Source organism: Oncorhynchus mykiss, chromosome 3 (genome assembly GCF_057628025.1).
Source record: "Oncorhynchus mykiss isolate SJ-2025 chromosome 3, ASM5762802v1, whole genome shotgun sequence".
In the NCBI taxonomy this organism is placed as follows: Eukaryota; Metazoa; Chordata; class Actinopteri; order Salmoniformes; family Salmonidae; genus Oncorhynchus; species Oncorhynchus mykiss.
In genome coordinates this window covers 15,790,454-15,807,865 of record NC_143024.1, presented here as the reverse complement: position 1 = coordinate 15,807,865, position 17,412 = coordinate 15,790,454, and the positions used below count along the sequence as shown (strand labels likewise).

General features: G+C 46.4%; 1 protein-coding gene across 2 annotated transcripts; it reads left to right on the top strand.

Moving 5' to 3' along the window:
• On the top strand, positions 1-17,412 carry LOC110507522 (E3 ubiquitin-protein ligase TRIM71). Of its 2 annotated transcripts, XM_036938255.2 has the most exons (4): positions 1-1,753; positions 11,699-11,866; positions 15,036-15,170; positions 15,322-17,412. In XM_036938255.2, the coding sequence occupies exons 1-4, from the start codon at positions 1,025-1,027 to the stop codon at positions 16,771-16,773; spliced, it is 2,484 nt and encodes an 827-aa protein (XP_036794150.2). In that variant the 5' UTR covers positions 1-1,024; the 3' UTR covers positions 16,774-17,412. The 2 variants fall into 2 exon arrangements, with proteins under 2 accessions (XP_036794150.2, XP_090078109.1); XM_090221983.1 differs by lacking the exons at positions 1-1,753; positions 11,699-11,866 and adding an exon at positions 13,305-13,683.

The following is a 17,412-nucleotide window of genomic DNA, read 5'->3' as shown; positions in this document are numbered from 1 at the left end:
CGTGTGATGAAACGGAAGTATGCTCACGGCTGTAGGATTAGAGACATTCAGGGCATTTTCGAGAAACTCACGTCCTGCAGTTAACATGGCACATCATACACATATATAGTAAAACCGTCGTTGTACCTCTTGATATGTGGTTCAGTTCAACATGCGTAAAACGCGTGCACAAGCGCAAATGAACACAATTCCATGGAACGCTTCATTGCACGGAACGAATGGATTCATTCTGCGCTGGCGGATGGTCAAGGAAAGCCAGGGGAAAACGCTGGACATTTGATCTCAAGAAAGTGCAGCCTTTTATGAAGCACAACGAATGCATCACAGAGAGCATTTCGTTCAGAGAAGGTATCATAGAGTAACAAATCCTTTTTGGGAGACTGTTCAGCAACTGTTTGGCTATTTGATCTTATGCGCGCAAGTATCGAGCTAACTTATTACATCAAATGGATTCATTATTTAATTGCCTTCAACAGTCTCTGTTTGATGCGCATGGTTGGTTACATTTGAAAGAGTTGTGATGGTGGATTAGAATAATTGGGCGGACACTTACTGTTAACACGTTTGTGCGTAAATGAACAGAGGAATTGATAACGAAAACCGGCAGTGGCCCTTCTCTGTGCTTGGGGAGAATTCGGGTGGGGGACACGCAGCCGATTTCATGTTTGCCACAATATTGGTTTATTCCCCGCAGCATTGACGTAAACAAGAACATACAACTCTGTAATATTAAGTTATAATTACTCTCACATTTCAATACGCAAAACACGTAAAATGTGAATTATGTATGCAAATAAGGAAGACCCGAAGTTGTTTCTATTCCAAAGAGCTTTCATTGACGTTGACTGCCATTCCAATTTCCTTCAAACGCACGTCCTTCACCGGCAGACCTATTTAATCAGTTACACATTTTATTTGGTGTCAGTGAGTGGATACCAATTTCGCACAATAGGAGCAACATTTAATAGAACCATTTAATCTAGTCTATCGTCATTGCATCTATTTACAAAGGCAACCGTAGGCTATGTCTAAATGCCGGTTTAAATACCCCTATTCCAAAGCAGTCGTGCAAATGGCTTCATTCCCTGACTCCGACTTGACGACATGCCCCCTATGCAAACAACTGTGCTGCTCCTCTGCTCCACTCTCCTCCAACTCTTCTACCTCCTCGTCCTCGTCTCATACCTCAACTAGCTCATCTACCTCATCCTCCAGAAGGCTCCACGTCCTCCCATGCCTCCATGCCTTCTGCAGGCAGTGTCTGGAGGGCCAGCGGAACCCCGAAGACCCCTTGAAACTCCGGTGCCCGACTTGTGACCTAAAGGTTCTAATGCCCGTATCAGGAGTAGATGCCTTGCCCTCCTCAAACTTTTTATTTAACAACATGTTGGATGCCGTGGTAAATTTGTCTGAGGAGCAAATCAACAACACTGTTAGCAGCAGGGGCAACAACTTGTCTCACAGACACAGCAGAGAGCCCCTGTGCAGCTCTTGCAACGAGGGCAATCCCGCTACCTCTCACTGCCGAGACTGCCAGGAGTACCTTTGTAACAACTGTGTATGGGCACACCAGAGGGTCCGGCTTACCAAAGACCATTTCATTGATAGACTAGTGGAGAGTCTGTTTCACCAACACCTGGGGAACCGAACCAACAACTCTAACAACACAGCTACTGCCACTCTGAGCCGGTCCTCCTTCCAGTCGAGCTACTCTCTGCTGCCTGTCTTTCAGGACAGAGAGCATGACAATGCGGTAAGTTTCTCCATCTAACAGCAGTAATGTTGTTTAATATCATCATGAGATAGCCCCCATCCTTCCATATCCTCGGTCTGACCCACCACCTCTTCAAAGCCTAATGTGGGTTTGGGTGTTATTGGACACCTCTTCAAAGCCTAATGTGGGTTTGGGTGTTATTGGACACCTCTTCAAAGCCTAATGTGGGTTTGGGTGTTATTGGACACCTCTTCAAAGCCTAATGTGGGTTTGGGTGTTATTGGACACCTCTTCAAAGCCTAATGTGGGTTTGGGTGTTATTGGACACCTCTTCAAAGCCTAACGTGGGTTTGGGTGTTATTGGACAAACTCAAATGGGATCTACCATTTGGGCTTGACATTCCATAGCAATATCACAGTCTCATAACACCAATTTCTCAGTCTCATAATACCAAAGTCATGGATAAATAATATATGATATAAATGTACATTTGGAGAGTAGTTGGAGCAGTGTCTCTGCTGGGGTGTACTTGGACTAAGCAGCAGTGCAGTCCCTCACTCCTGTCCATTGTCTAACGTCACTAGGTGCCATTCTGACGTCACTACTAGGCGTCATTCTGACGTCACTACTGGGCGTCATTCTGACGTCACTACTGGGCGTCATTCTGACGTCACTACTGGGCGTCATTCTGACGTCACTACTGGGCGTCATTCTGACGTCACTACTGGGCGTCATTCTGACGTCACTACTGGGCGTCATTCTGACGTCACTACTGGGCGTCATTCTGACGTCACTACTAGGTGTCATTCTGACGTCACTACTAGGCGTCATTCTGACGTCACTACTAGGCGTCATTCTGACGTCACTACTAGGCGTCATTCTGACGTCACTACTAGGCGTCATTCTGACGTCACTACTGGGCGTCATTCTGACGTCACTACTAGGTGCCATTCTGACATCACTAGGCGTCATTCTGATGTCACTACTAGGTGTCATTCTGACGTCACTACTAGGTGTCATTCTGACGTCACTACTAGGTGCCATTCTGACGTCACTACTAGGTGCCATTCTGACGTCACTACTAGGTGCCATTCTGACGTCACTACTAGGTGCCATTCTGACGTCACTACTAGGTGTCATTCTGAGGTCACTACTAGGTGCCATTCTGACACAGTTGCCAGGAGCCAGTGCAGACGTGAGACAATACACTCCTGTCCTGACTCCGGTGCAGATAGTGTGGTGTAGGAGTGCCTGGTCCCAATAGAGAAACATACAGGAAGACTTTACTGAGTGGAAGGCCAGTCGGAATGTCGTGACGTTAGCCTTCAGCAGAGCAGTCCTCTGGGAGACATGTTGAGGATGGGACTACACACACATTCTCTCTGTATTCCCACACCCCCCCACACACACTTTCTGTTTGTTCTACCCATTCACCCTCTTGTCTACTAATTCTCTCTACAGTCTCTGGTGAGAACGTTGAATGTTACAGAGAACACTGTAACACCAGCTCAGTGAGATGGTTGAACATTCCTGCCTTGTAGTGGGGCAAAGCCAAAGAAATCCAGCATCTGAATAGCCATGACAACAAGTAGGTTAGGTTAAAGTTAGCCACCTCAGACATAGTGTGCACTACTTTTGACCAGTGCCATAGTGTGGACATAGTTTTGGTTAGATTTGTATTTATTTTTCCTGCCAGCCGTTTGACTAGAAACTCAACTCACTACGATACCTTATGTAACTTATTGTCTAAAAAACAGTTTCCCTTTGCTAGTTGTGAATGGCCTTTGGTCAGAACTAGTAGGAGGTCCATATCCATTCAATGTTTAAGCTGAGAGAATGTTGTGCTCTCTCTCTGTCTCTGTCTCTCTCTGTCTCTGTCTCTCTCTGTCTCTGTCTCTCTCTGTCTGTCTCTCTGTCTCTCTGTCTCTCTGTCTCTCTGTCTCTCTGTCTCTCTGTCTCTCTCTCCTCTCTCTCTGTCTCTCTGTCTCTCTCTCTCTCTCTCTCTCTCTCTGTCTCTCTCTCTGTGTCTCTCTGTCTCTCTCTGTCTCTCTCTGTCTCTCTCTGTCTCTCTCTGTCTCTCTCTGTCTCTCTCTGTCTCTCTCTGTCTCTCTCTGTCTCTCTCTGTCTCTCTCTGTCTCTCTCTCTGTCTCTCTCTCTCTCTCTCTCCTGTCTCTGTCTCTCTCTCTCCTGTCTCTGTCTCTCTCTCTCTGTCTCTCTCTGTCTCTCTCTCTCTCTGTGTTGACTTTGATTCCAACAGAAGGTCACAGGGTGGAAGGGACGGAAGCCCGTCACTGCATTGTTGCTGTTGTCTGTTTTCTCCCTCAGGCTTGGGGTCAGGGGTTACGAGGGCGTGGCCACACTGGTTGCCATGTGGTGACGGTGTAGAACGTTCAGTAAAGACTCACCTAACCCAAACCTTTTTGTAGATTACATTAGGATAGGAAGACTTGATTATTCTATAATGAGGAAATTTGAAAGTTGCTGGTATGTTTAGGCCTTAAGTCATTTGGATAGCCAACCTAGTTTGCTGTGCAGCTTAATGACATTTTAGAGGAATGCATCTAACTCATCCTCTAATCAACAGGACAATAAGAGGTTAGTGGTTAGAAGAGAAGTCTTTTGCGTGATGACACTCCCATCCTGTCACTAACCAGTTTAGTCTGTCTGTAACTCTCATCTAATGTCAGGACGACCTGATGAGACACTGCTACAGGCTATAGGTTCATGTGTTTTCAGATATTGTCTCAGTCACTAACCAGTTTAGTCTCTGTCTGTAACTCATCTAATGTCACGACGATCTGATGAGACACTGCTACAGGCTATAGGTTCATGTGTTTTCAGATATTGTCTCAGTCACTGAAATAAAAGCCACTGTTGCTGTTATTGACAACACTGACAGCTATGAACATTCAGTCAATGATTCCACAGTACATTAGACAGTTAACTGGGGGGGGGGGGGGGCCCGTCTCTCATTGACTACACTGACAGCTATGAACATTCAGTCAATGATTCCACAGTACATTAGACAGTTAACTGAGGGGGGAGGCCCGTCTCTCATTGACTACACTGACAGCTATGAACATTCAGTCAATGATTCCACAGTACATTAGACAGTTAACTGGGGGGGGGGGGGAGGCCCGTCTCTCATTGACTACACTGACAGCTATGAACATTCAGTCAATGATTCCACAGTACATTAGACAGTTAACTGAGGGGGGAGGCCCGTCTCTCATTGACTACACTGACAGCTATGAACATTCAGTCAATGATTCCACAGTACATTAGACAGTTAACTGGGGGGGAGGCCCGTCTCTCATTGACTACACTGACAGCTATGAACATTCAGTCAATGATTCCACAGTACATTAGACAGTTAACTGAGGGGGGGAGGCCCGTCTCTCATTGACTACACTGACAGCTATGAACATTCAGTCAATGATTCCACAGTACATTAGACAGTTAACTGGGGGGGAGGCCCGTCTCTCATTGACTACACTGACAGCTATGAACATTCAGTCAATGATTCCACAGTACATTAGACAGTTAACTGAGGGGGGGGGGGAGGCCTGTCTCTCATTGACTACACTGACAGCTATGAACATTCAGTCAATGATTCCACAGTACATTAGACAGTTAACTGGGGGGGAGGCCCGTCTCTCATTGACTACATTGACAGCTATGAACATTCAGTCAATGATTCCACAGTACATTAGACAGTTAACTGAGGGGGGAGGCCCGTCTCTCATTGACTACACTGACAGCTATGAACATTCAGTCAATGATTCCACAGTACATTAGACAGTTAACTGTGGGGGGGGGGGGGGGGGGTCCGTCTCTCATTGACTACACAGGGGGCTGCTGAGGGGAGAACGGCTCATAATAATGGCTAGAATGGAAGAGTGTCGAACACAAGGAAACCATGGGTCTGATGTGGTTTATACCATTCCATGTATTCCTTTCTAGCCATTACTATGAGCCTGTCCTCCCCAATTAAGGTGCCAGCTGCCGCCTGTGATTGGCTACCATCGCTCCTACCAGTGCAGTGAACTCGTGAGGAATCTTGTCTGGTTTGTAATTCTGTCTAGCTGGGGATCTCCTCTGTGAACCAACCTCAGTCACTATTTTATTATTCTGTTTCAGTTCTTCTTCCTCTTCCTCCCTGTGCCTCTCCTTTTCAGTTTTAACCCATTTCATGTGAGAGAGGGAGCCCCTCCCGGTGCTTTGATATTGAAAACTATTGAAAACTGCCCTGGCCCAGCCCCAGTTTATCCCCGGCCCAGCTTAGGACCTAACCAGAGAGAGAGGGGTTCCTTTCCTCCTATGGTAGGACCAGACCTTCATCAGGAATGTGGAACGGTCTTCATTAGGGCTGAGGAGGGAGGCCTGACTGGCAGTATTACTAATAGACCTCTTATGTAACAGAATTAGAAGCCAGACAGAAGAACTGGGGATCTGTTGTTTTATTCCCATGGAAAGTTCTCTCTCTAATGTAGCTCTATTCCTGCTAGTTCAGCTGGTTCTGAAGGTGGATGAACATTGCAGATGTTGTCCATATTGATTAGTTCTAGACCAAATCTTTAATACACGTTAAAGTTCTACTGTAGGCTACACATTAACAACCATTGCATTGGCAGGACTCAGGTCTTTTCATGAAAGGAATTGTACATCTTTTCTCCCCGTGACTGTAAATCTCTGTGTTGAAGAGACTTTGAAAATAGTTTTAACTTGACAGAGTGGACGTTTGGTTTCCCTGCTGGTCCTACAAGGCGTCAGACATCAGATATTGCATTAACAATGGGGCCCAGCCTTCTCATTGGGAATATCAAAACAATGTCTAGCCAAAATAACTCTGTTTATGCGTCCCTAATGGCACCCTATGCCCTAGATAGTGCACTACTTTTGACCTGCCCCCTAAGGTAAAGTAGTGCACTATGAAGGGAATAGGGTGCCATTTGGAACGTTGGCTCTGTGTTGCCATAAAGCAGGCAGCACGGCTGGCGAGTCAGTGGAACATATGTCTGAACATTTAATGCTGTTGTATGAAGAAGACAGATGGAGCAGTCAGTCCAGTCCAGGGACATAAAGAAAGCAGTTGGAACGGTCTGCAGATTGTGTTTCTGATGAACAGTGGGAAGTAGAAGGGTGATTCACTCAGTGTGGGTCACGTTTCTTCTTCTGCTGAGTGTACATTTTAGTACAGATGGAATATCGCCATTGTAGGAAACAGAATGGGTGTACACACAGTCACAGCTGTGTGGAAGTGTTGGACACATCGATCAGTGTAGAGCTAGAGCTTGTCAAAGAGAGATGTGTCCATGACACTTCCCTTTAGTTGTGTAGTTCCTTCACTCTACCATTAACCAGGGGGCTCATATGGGGGTGTGTGTGTGTGTGTGGGGGGTGTAAGTTAGTCTCCCCCCCCCCCCCCCCCCCCACACACGCACAGCTCACATGGAAGCGCTTTCATAATTTTATATACAAGAAATGTCTGGCATGGCATCAAAGCAGCTCTTTCTCTGGGATGGGATGGAAGCCCTATTCCTAGACAGCGAGGGGCTCCGAAACGTCTCATGTGTTCTGGCTCATGGTCAGTCCATAAGGAGGCACAGTTCTTTTATTAGGGTTCTGAAATTCTGGGAACTTCCCCAAAAACTTTTCCAGAAATCCTGGTTGGAAGATCACTGGAATCGGGAGGGAATAAGCAGGAAATATAGGAACGCTCCAAACAGGAATGTAGAAAAACGTGAGTTTCGGTAAAGTTACAGGAATTTAGCAACCCTAGTGTATCAGAACTGGAGGTCATCTACACACAGAACAACTTGGTGTATTGCTTGTAGTGTTCTATTGTAGAGGCTGAGCCATAGAGATCAAGTCCTGCATGTTACTGGAAGAACACCCAAACCAACAAACAAATCAAATCCAGTTTTATTTGTCACATGCACATGGTCAGCAGATGTTAATGCGAGTGTAGCGAAATGTTTGTGCTTCTAGTTCCGACCATGCAGTAATATCTAACAAGTAATCTAACAATTTCACAACTACCTTATACACACACAAGTGTAAAGGAATGAGTAAGAATATGTATATAAAAATATATGGATGAGCGATGGCCGAACGGCATAGACAAGATGCAGTAGATGGTATAGAGTACAGTATATAACAATGAGATGAGTAATGTAGGGTATGTAAACATTATTTAAAGTGGCATTGTTTAAAGTGACTAGTGATACATTTATTACATCCAATTTTTAATTATTAAAGTGGCTAGAGATGAGTCAGTATGTTGGCAGCAGCCACTCAATGTTAGTGGTGGCTGTTTAACAGTCTGATGGCCTTGAGATAGAAGCTCTTTTTCAGTCTCTCAGTCCCTGCTTTGATGCACCTGTACTGACCTCGCCTTCTGGATGATAGCGGGGTAAACAGGCAGTGGCTCGGGTGGTTGTTGTCCTTGATGATCTTTTTGGCCTTCCTGTGACATCGGGTGGTGTAGGTGTCCTGGAGGGCAGGTAGTTTGCCCCCAGTGATGCGTTGTGCAGACCTCACTACCCTTTGGAGAGACTTATGGTTGTGGGCGGAGCAGTTGCCGTACCAGGCGGTGATACAGCCCGACAGGATGCTCTCAATTGTGCATCTGTAGAAGTTTGAGTGTTTTTGGTGACGAGCTGAATTTCTTCAGCCTCCTGAGGTTGAAGAGGCGCTGCTGCTCCTTCTTCACAACGCTGTCTGTGTGGATGGACCATTTTAGTTTGTCCGTGATGTGTACACCGAGGAACTTAAAACTTAACACCTTTTCCACTACTGTCCCGTCGATGTGGATAGGGGGCTGCTCCCTCTGCTGTTTCCTGAAGTCCACAGTCATCTCCTTTGTTTTGTTGACGTTGAGTGTGAGGTTATTTTCCTGACACCACACTCCGAGGGCCCTCACCTCCTCCCTGTAGGCCGTCTCGTCGTTGTTGGTAATCAAGCCTACCACTGTAGTGTCCTCTGCAAACTTGATGATTGAGTTGGAGGCGTGCATGGCCACGCAGTCATGGGTGAACAGGGAGGACAGGAGAGGGCTGAGAACGCACCCTTGTGGTGCCCCAGTGTTGAGGATCAGCGGGGTGGAGATGTTTCCTACCCTCACCACCTGGGTGCAGCCCGTCAGGAAGTCCAGGACCCAGTTGCACAGGGTGGGGTCGAAACCCAAGGTCTTGAGCTTAATGACGAGTTTGGAGGGTACTATGGTGTTAAATGCTGAGCTGCAGTCCTTAAATGGGTATACCTCTTGTCCAGATGGGTTAGGGCAGTGTGATTGCGCACTGCTGGACAGAGCGGTACGCACTCAGTCATGGTGCTCTCTGTCTCTCTCTCTCTCTCTCTCAGCTGATATTGTCACCCTATTTGTCTTGATATGGTGGTCTTGCACACTGTTTTCAGCCTGGCTGTGTGTGTGTGTATAGCGCTGTGCGCGTGTGACTTCTGGGAAACCGGATTAGCACGGACAGGGCACCCTCGGGTTGTGTTGATCTGCATGCTCCATGTTCCCTGTGTGTTTTACATCACCCCTGTGTGGGAATTCTGGGATGTTGCATTATTCTGTCCCTCGTTACACTTCCAGTAGATCTACAGGCTAGCGAGGAAGCAACAACTTAGTTGAATTTACTGTCTGAGATTCTGATGAATCATAATTCCAGATGTTTTCTGATTTGGATGTGTTATGAAGTCCACCATCCCAGGGAATGGTTCCATTGTCCCCTTTTTTCACTTCAGACACATGAAATAACATGGACGTGATAACAGCTCTCCTGTTCCACAGAAGTCCAAGTGCATCCTGACTTTGGCCACTTCTGTTGGCAGTTTGGTGTTTAAAGGCCCCTCTATTCCTCCCCCTCCCTCTGTGATGCTGATAGATACAGGATCACAACCTCTGGTACGATAACACAACACTAGGACTGTAACGGTCACGGGAATTTTGGATGACTGTAATTGGCCAGCCAAATGACTGCGGTCACCGTAATAACCGTTTTGAATAAAAAACTTATTATTTTGGCTGCCATCTTTCTCCTCTGCTGCTCTGATCTGGGGGCTAAAGACATCAGCATACTTCAGTTGGGCTGGCTGCTAGCCCAAACCCAATGAGTGTACTCGCAAACTCCTTTAAAAGACCTTCGCTTGAAAAACGTGAAAAAAACGTCAATATTACCGTTTGTTGATTTGAGACCCCGTAGCCAGTATAAACTTCATCAAAATAGTCCCAATTAATTGAAGATAACCCAAGATACCCGTCATTAATTTAGACATTTTTATGTTTGCTGCAGCATGACAAAATGTGTGGCCAAACAGCTGAAAAAAAACCTTACCAAAGTCCTAAACGTGGTGTTGAGGGCTGTGTTAGATGTGTTAGTCAGCACTGATGGTTGGCCTTTGTTGTGGGGAACAGAAAGCACCTCCGAACTCCTTCATTTGGTCATTTCATTGAGAGGAATCCGCCTCAGTGATTACTGTCGGATAGATCCGTTGACATTTTCAAATGGCTCACTGGGAAGAGGGAAGGGGCCAATGGGTGAGCTATGTACCCCGACCCATGCTGAGTGATCCATCATTTAATTTAAGGGCTTTGTGGTGCTGAGTGGACTAAACACACACACACTCTCGTACTGAATCTTCAGAACTAACTCTAGAGCATCCAGTCTAAATGAACTCTCATTGTGAAAACTCTCTGACAACTTCACCTCTGCGTTAAACCTTAGTATCGTCAGAGTATGTCCCCACACCAGCACCAAATGATATTATGACTGTTGCTATAGAGACATGTACTAGCTAAGTACTACACAGTGCTTGAATGGATTTCTGGATACGTGCCACACATACATACATTTTAGTGGTAATACATAGGAACACATCTAAGATAAACATCTTTAGGGGCTCTGTATTGTAAATATTGATGTTCTTGGCAACAGACCAATGTAATTGTTTATTGGCCTCCTTTCTCTATACAATGTAGTGATTGGCCTGCATCACTCACCCTGCTTTCTCCATCCTATCCTGTACGCTCTGCCTTTTCACTCCTGCAGTGATGGGAAAAGTAGCCAATCGTCATACTTGAGTAAAGGTATCTTAATAGAAAATGACTCAGGTGAAAGTCACCCAGTAAAATACTACGTGAGAAAGCCAAAGTATTTTGTTTCAATATACTTAAGTATCAAAAGTAAAAGTGTAAATAATTTCAAATTCCTTATATTAAGAAAACCATGGATGTTCTCTTGATAAGTGCGTGAATTGGACCATTTCCCTTTCCTGCTAAGCATTCTTAATGTAATGAGTACTTTTGGATGTCAGGGAAACTGTATAGAGTAAAATGTACATTATTGTCTTTAGGAATGTAGTGAAGAAAAAGTTGTCAAAAATAAAGTATAGATACAAAATAAAAATACCTATTGTAGTATTTTAAAGTATTTTTACTTAAGTACTTCACACCACTGTACTCCTGCTTCCTCTCTTCCATTCTTTCTTACCCTTGTTTCTTCTTTCATTCTACTCTGCTTTAGACAGGACTGTGTCCAAAACACTGAGTATGTGATGCCGTACAGTACATCGTTGTGCAGATCGAGGCAGAGCCACAGCTTAATGTCATTGTTACTATTATTAAATCGTCAGGACCCGAGTCAATATGTTAGATACTGTACAGAATGTAACAATAGAACTGGCTGCGGTTGGTTGTTGCTGTATGTGAGAGGATAGATGTTCTGTTGCTGACTGTCTGCTTCTGTGCCTGTCCCTCTGCAGGTTCCGTTGCTGACTGTCTGCTTCTGTGCTTGTCCCTCTGCAGGTTCTGTTGATGACTGTCGGCTTCTGTGCCTGTCCCTCTGCAGGTTCTGTTGCTGACTGTCTGCTTCTGTGCCTGTCCCTCTGCAGGTTCTGTTGCTGACTGTCTGCTTCTGTGCCTGTCCCTCTGCAGGTTCTGTTGCTGACTGTCTGCTTCTGTGCCTGTCCCTCTGCAGGTTCTGCATTTCTTCTGTGATACGTGCTCCTTGCCTGTCTGTAGGGAGGCCAGTGTGGGTTGTCACTCGGGCCACAGCCTCCTCTACCTCCAGGATTCCCTGCAGGACTCCAGGACCCTCACCATCCAGCTGCTGGCAGACGCCCAGCGGGGCAGGCACGCTGTACAGGTGGGTACTGGGATGCAGGGCAGGCACGCTGTACAGGTGGGTACTGGGATGCAGAGGGGACTCTACGTAAATCTATAGGGGGATATACAGAGGGGACTCTACGTAGATCTATAGGGGGATATACAGAGGGGACTCTATGTAGATCTATAGGGGGATATACAGAGGGGACTCTACATAGATCTATAGGGGGTTATACAGCGTGGACTCTACGTTGGTGTGTGTGTGACGACCACTAGTCAGCTCTGACAGTTTGTAATCAGAGACTTGACGCCATCAGGAGCAGAATGGATCATTAGTGTCCTCTATCACTCCAGCCTCACATGGCCCGGAGAATGGAAGTGGGAGAGAGGGAGGGAGAGCAGGCGAGAGAGAGAGGCCATAGTGCCCATTTATAGCCCCTCTAATACTATGGATGTGTCCCAAATGGAACCATGTTCCCTACATAGCGTTCTACTTTTGACCAGAGCCCTATGAAGGGAATAGGGTGTCTGCCCCATGAAGGGAATAGGGTGTCTGCCCCATGAAGGGAATAGGGTGTCTGCCCCATGAAGGGAATAGGGTGTCTGCCCCATGAAGGGAATAGGGTGTCTGCCCCATGAAGGGAATAGGGTGTCTGCCCCATGAAGGGAATAGGGTGTCACCTGGGATGCGGACAACCACTCAGAACATTAGGCCACTCCTTCTTAGTCGGCTGGCTGGGAGGTGGGTTGTCCTCCAGCTGTGAATAGAGAGTGAAGGGTGTTGGGAACGGGATGGCTTTGGGAGGACGGACACAATGGAGAGGAATTCTAGGAAGACGCTTCCTTCCCCCACCCTGTCCCCATACACCCCCCCCCCCCTCTCCCATTTCCCCCAAACCAACTCACTCACATGCCAATGAAATATGTATGCCCCTCCCCTTTCTCAAAACACAATAGAAAAACACACCTCCCCTACCCCCTTCAGTTCTGTGACGCTCAGTTGGTGTTTTGAGGCTCACTTAACTTGAAGACCTAATTCACCAAATGCTGCTAACTCAATCTAGGTTGAGTGTTTTTAGCTCCTGTGAAGAGGCTGTACTATGACAAGGACCAGCCTGATAATCCATGATCTCCTATGAAGAGATCTCATGGGCTGTGTCCCAAATGGCACCCTGTTCCCTATGGGCCCTGGTCAAAAATAGTGCACTACATAGACAATGGGTACAATTTGGGACACACATACTGTTCATGGGCTTGAATGGCACAAAGCCCGAGCTGTAGAACTGTCCTGAAAGGTAGAAGACCTTTGACCTAAAGGGTTACATTAAAACACCATAATCTCATTTGCCGCCTTTTTCTGCCCGTTCTGCCACCCCCTTAACCTCTGAACCAGGATTTGTTACCCCTATAGATGACGTCATTGGTGCTTTCTCTCTGATTGACACCACCACCCTACCCCTCATTCCATTGGTTGAGCTCAGTCCTGCCGGGACGCATCAGGTTATGGACGGTTGTCAGCTCCCACCTAGTGAGAAGTTAATTTAACCTTTTTGCCCTAGTCAGTCACACTTTATATCAAGGCCATTTAGCAGACATTTTTATCCCAAGAGACTTAGTCATGCTTGTATTCACTGTCCCTACAGTTAAAGGCCTGTCTGCTGATTAAGCATTTTGGTAGCAGATCTTAACACAGTCTTAACTTAACGCTCTGAGCTTTAGTTCCAACCCCTACATCCACCAGAGGTGCCTCTATAGGGGGACTTCATGATGAGGACCCACTACTGTCTGGAAAACAGCTGCTGTGTTGGCCTGGGGTCAACAGCCTCTCTCCAGCAGTGGTACTGGAGCCAGTCTGAGGTATTTAATTCACTCAACCAGCTGGCCTCATACTGAAAAGACTTTGAGAGGTCACTCATCAATTCCTCCACTGATATGGAGGGGAGGAGAGGAGAGCCGTTTACACCATAGTCTCATGATAACCAGTAGCTTGCTGGTCCCTGGTGCAAAAAGGTTGAGAAACACTGACCTCCTGCATCTGATAAGGAACAATGTTTCACTATTTAAAGGTCTTAACCTCTTGCCGCTCCGATCCCTTTAGAGGGATCATTTTCGTCTACATCCGGTGAATTGCAGAGCGCCAAATTCAAATTAAATTACAAAAAAATATTTCATTTTCATAAAATCACAAGTGCAAAACACCAAAACATAGCTTAACTTGTTGTTAATCCAGCCGGCCTGTCAGATTTCAAAAAGTCTTTACGGTGAAAGCAAACCATGCGATTATGTGAGGACAGCTCTCAGCAGACAAAACATTACAAACAGCTAGCAGCAAAGTAGATTGGTCACGAAAGTCAGAAAAGCAATAAAATTAATCACTTACCTTTGATCTTCGTATGTTTGCACTCACGAGACTCCCAGTTACACAATAAATGTTAGTTTTGTTTGATAAAGATTCTCTTTATATCCAAAAACCTCCATTTGGTTGGCGTGTTATGTTCAGTAATCCACAGGCTCGTGCGGTCATGACGGGCAGACGAAAATTCCAAATAATATCCGTAAAGTTCATAGAAACATGTCAAATGTTTTTTTATAATCAATCCTCAGGTTGTTTTTACAATAAATAATAGCTAATATTTCAACCGGACAGTAGCCTTTTCAATAGAAGAGAGAAAGAAAAGGTTGCGCTCCTGGCGCGCATGCACAAATCTGAGGACATCTGGCTATCCACTGACGCAATGTGATCATTCTCTCTCATTTTTCAGAATAAAAGCCTGAAACTATGTCTAAAGACTGTTCACACCTTGTGGAAGCCATAGGGAAATAATATGGTTGATATCCCTTTAAATGGAGGATAGGCTTGCAATGGAAAAGAGTAGTTTCAGAAAAACACTTCCTGGATGGATTTTCCTCAGATTTTCGCCTGCTATATCAGTTCTGTTATACTCACAGACAATATTTTGACCGTTTTGGAAAATTTAGAGTTTTCTATCCTAATCTGCCAATTATATGCATATTCTAGCTTCTGGGCCTGAGAAATAGGCAGTTTACTTTGGGCACGTTTTTCATCCAAACATCAAAATACTGCCCCCTAGCCTAAAGAGGTTTTAAACTGTCAGGACTTAACCTGTGAATAATGTGTCAATGTACCATTCAAAGGTCATGCTGCATTTTGTCCCCACTAAAGCAGTTTCTTAATGATTTACCTGCAGCTGAGCATTGAGAAAGCACAGGCCGTTGCTGAGCAGGTGGAACTGAAGGCCATGGTGGTCCAGTCAGAGGTCAAAGCCATCACACAGCGTTATAAGAAGGCCCTGGAGGAACGAGAGTGTGAACTACTGTGGAAAGTAAGTTGGTTTTCTGCTAAGTAGTATCATACTGTAGGACCTACAGTACATTTACACATTCCAGCAATGTTACAAAACCTGACAGGTGTAACTATCTTTTCTTTCTCCCTTCTGTCCCTTTCCCCTCTCCCTCCTTTTGCCCTCTCTAAAGGTTGAGAATATCCGTCAGGTGAAAGCCAAGTCCCTCTATCTCCAGTTAGAGAAGCTGCACCAGAACCTGACCAAGCTGGACAGCACCATCTCTACAGTAACCCAGGTCCTAGAGAAGGGCAGTAGTCTGGACCTGCTGCTGGCCAGAGAGAGCATGCTCCTCCAGATCACAGAGCTGAAGGCCCTCAGGGAGCTGTTACTGCCGCAGGATGATGATCGCATCCTGTTCACCACCCCCGACCAGACTTTGCTCCTCGCCATCCAGTCCCTAGGTCTGGTCAGCTCCGGGGCCTTCGCCCCCCTCACCAAGGCCCAGGGAGAGGGGCTTTGTCGGGGCTTGCAGGGTAAGCAGGCTTCCTTCACTGTGGTGGGGTATGATAATGATGGAGAGCTCAGGCTGTCTGGTGGGGACGGTGTGTCAGCTGTGGTGGTGGCGTCCGATGGTAACCTGCTAAACGCTGAGGTGACTGACCATCAGAACGGGTTGTACACGGTCAGCTACCTGCCCAAGGTAGAAGGAGAACATCTGGTGTCAGTCCTTATCTGCAACCAGCACATCGAAGGCAGCCCCTTTAAAGTGCTGGTCAAGTCTGGCCGTAGCTATGGAGGTATCCCCTTGCCGGTGGCCTCGTTCGGCAGGGAGGGGGACGGAGATGGGCAGCTGTGTCGCCCCTGGGGGGTGTGTGTGGACAAAGAGGGCTACATAATCGTAGCTGACCGAAGCAACAACAGGGTGCAGATCTTCAAGCCGTGCGGTTCCTTCCACCACAAGTTTGGTACGCTGGGCTCCAGACCAGGCCAGTTGGACCGACCAGCTGGGGTGGCCTGCGACAGCCAGAGGAGAATCATCGTCGCCGACAAGGATAACCACCGCATCCAGATCTTCACCTTTGAAGGCCGGTTCCTCCTCAAGTTCGGGGAGAAGGGAACCAAGACCGGTCAATTTAGCTACCCCTGGGACGTGGCGGTCAGCTCGGAGGGAAAGATCCTCGTCTCAGACACCCGGAACCACCGCATCCAGCTCTTCAGGCAGGACGGCACCTTCCTCAACAAGTACGGCTTTGAGGGGGCTCTATGGAAACACTTGGACTCCCCCAGAGGCGTGGCCTTCACTCAGGAGGACCACCTGGTGGTGACAGACTTCAACAACCACCGTCTGCTGATCATCCGGTCGGACTGCCAGTCAGCCCGCTTCCTGGGATCAGAGGGAACTGGTAACGGTCAGTTCCTGCGGCCGCAGGGCGTAGCAGTGGACCAGGAGGACCGCATCGTGGTGGCTGACTCCCGGAACCACCGGATCCAGGTGTTTCAAACCAACGGTAATTTCTTATGCAAGTTGGGGACTCAGGGTAGCAGCTTTGGACAGATGGATCGCCCATCGGGTATAGCTGTTACTCCTGACGGAAGGATTGTTGCCGTGGACTTTGGAAACAACCGAATCATTATGTTCTAGGCTAGGCAGTTTGTCTGCTGGTTTGCAAAGAAAGAAACATTGAAGAGGAGATTTTGAAACACACCCAGCAGATGTAAATGTCTTTGTCAGCAAATGGAGACGGTAATATTGAAACTTGACCTTTTCTCTCAGCTTTACCTCTATTTTGAAAGAGCAAATCAAAGCAGTACATGAACCAATGCCAACAAGGGGTTATTGTCATAAGCTGACATTTTGAACCCTATAGTAGGCCTTCAGTGACAGTATCTGGCTCGATAGTTGTCTTTGCTCCTGATGTGTGTGTCAAAATCTCTGATTTTCTCAGGGAATTTCTTGCATTCTTGAAATGTTTCCACTGCATCATACCTACCTCATGTAGCTGTGTATGAATGTACTCCTTTATTATTTGATGCAGAGATTTTGCCAGTGGAGTTTTGATAAAGTAACTACCTCAATGCAAGAGAAAAGTATAGTTAACAAGAAGCAACATTTGGTTGATATTTGCACAGAAAGCGCTCACACATTTTCTCTAATTGTTACTGTTGACATAAAGCGTGTGAAATCCCAGAATGTAGCTGAGAACAATGTATTTCCTGTGTTACATACATGTGGAAACGTGGAGTCAGACATTTTTTATAAACTCAGCAACTGTTATTTTTC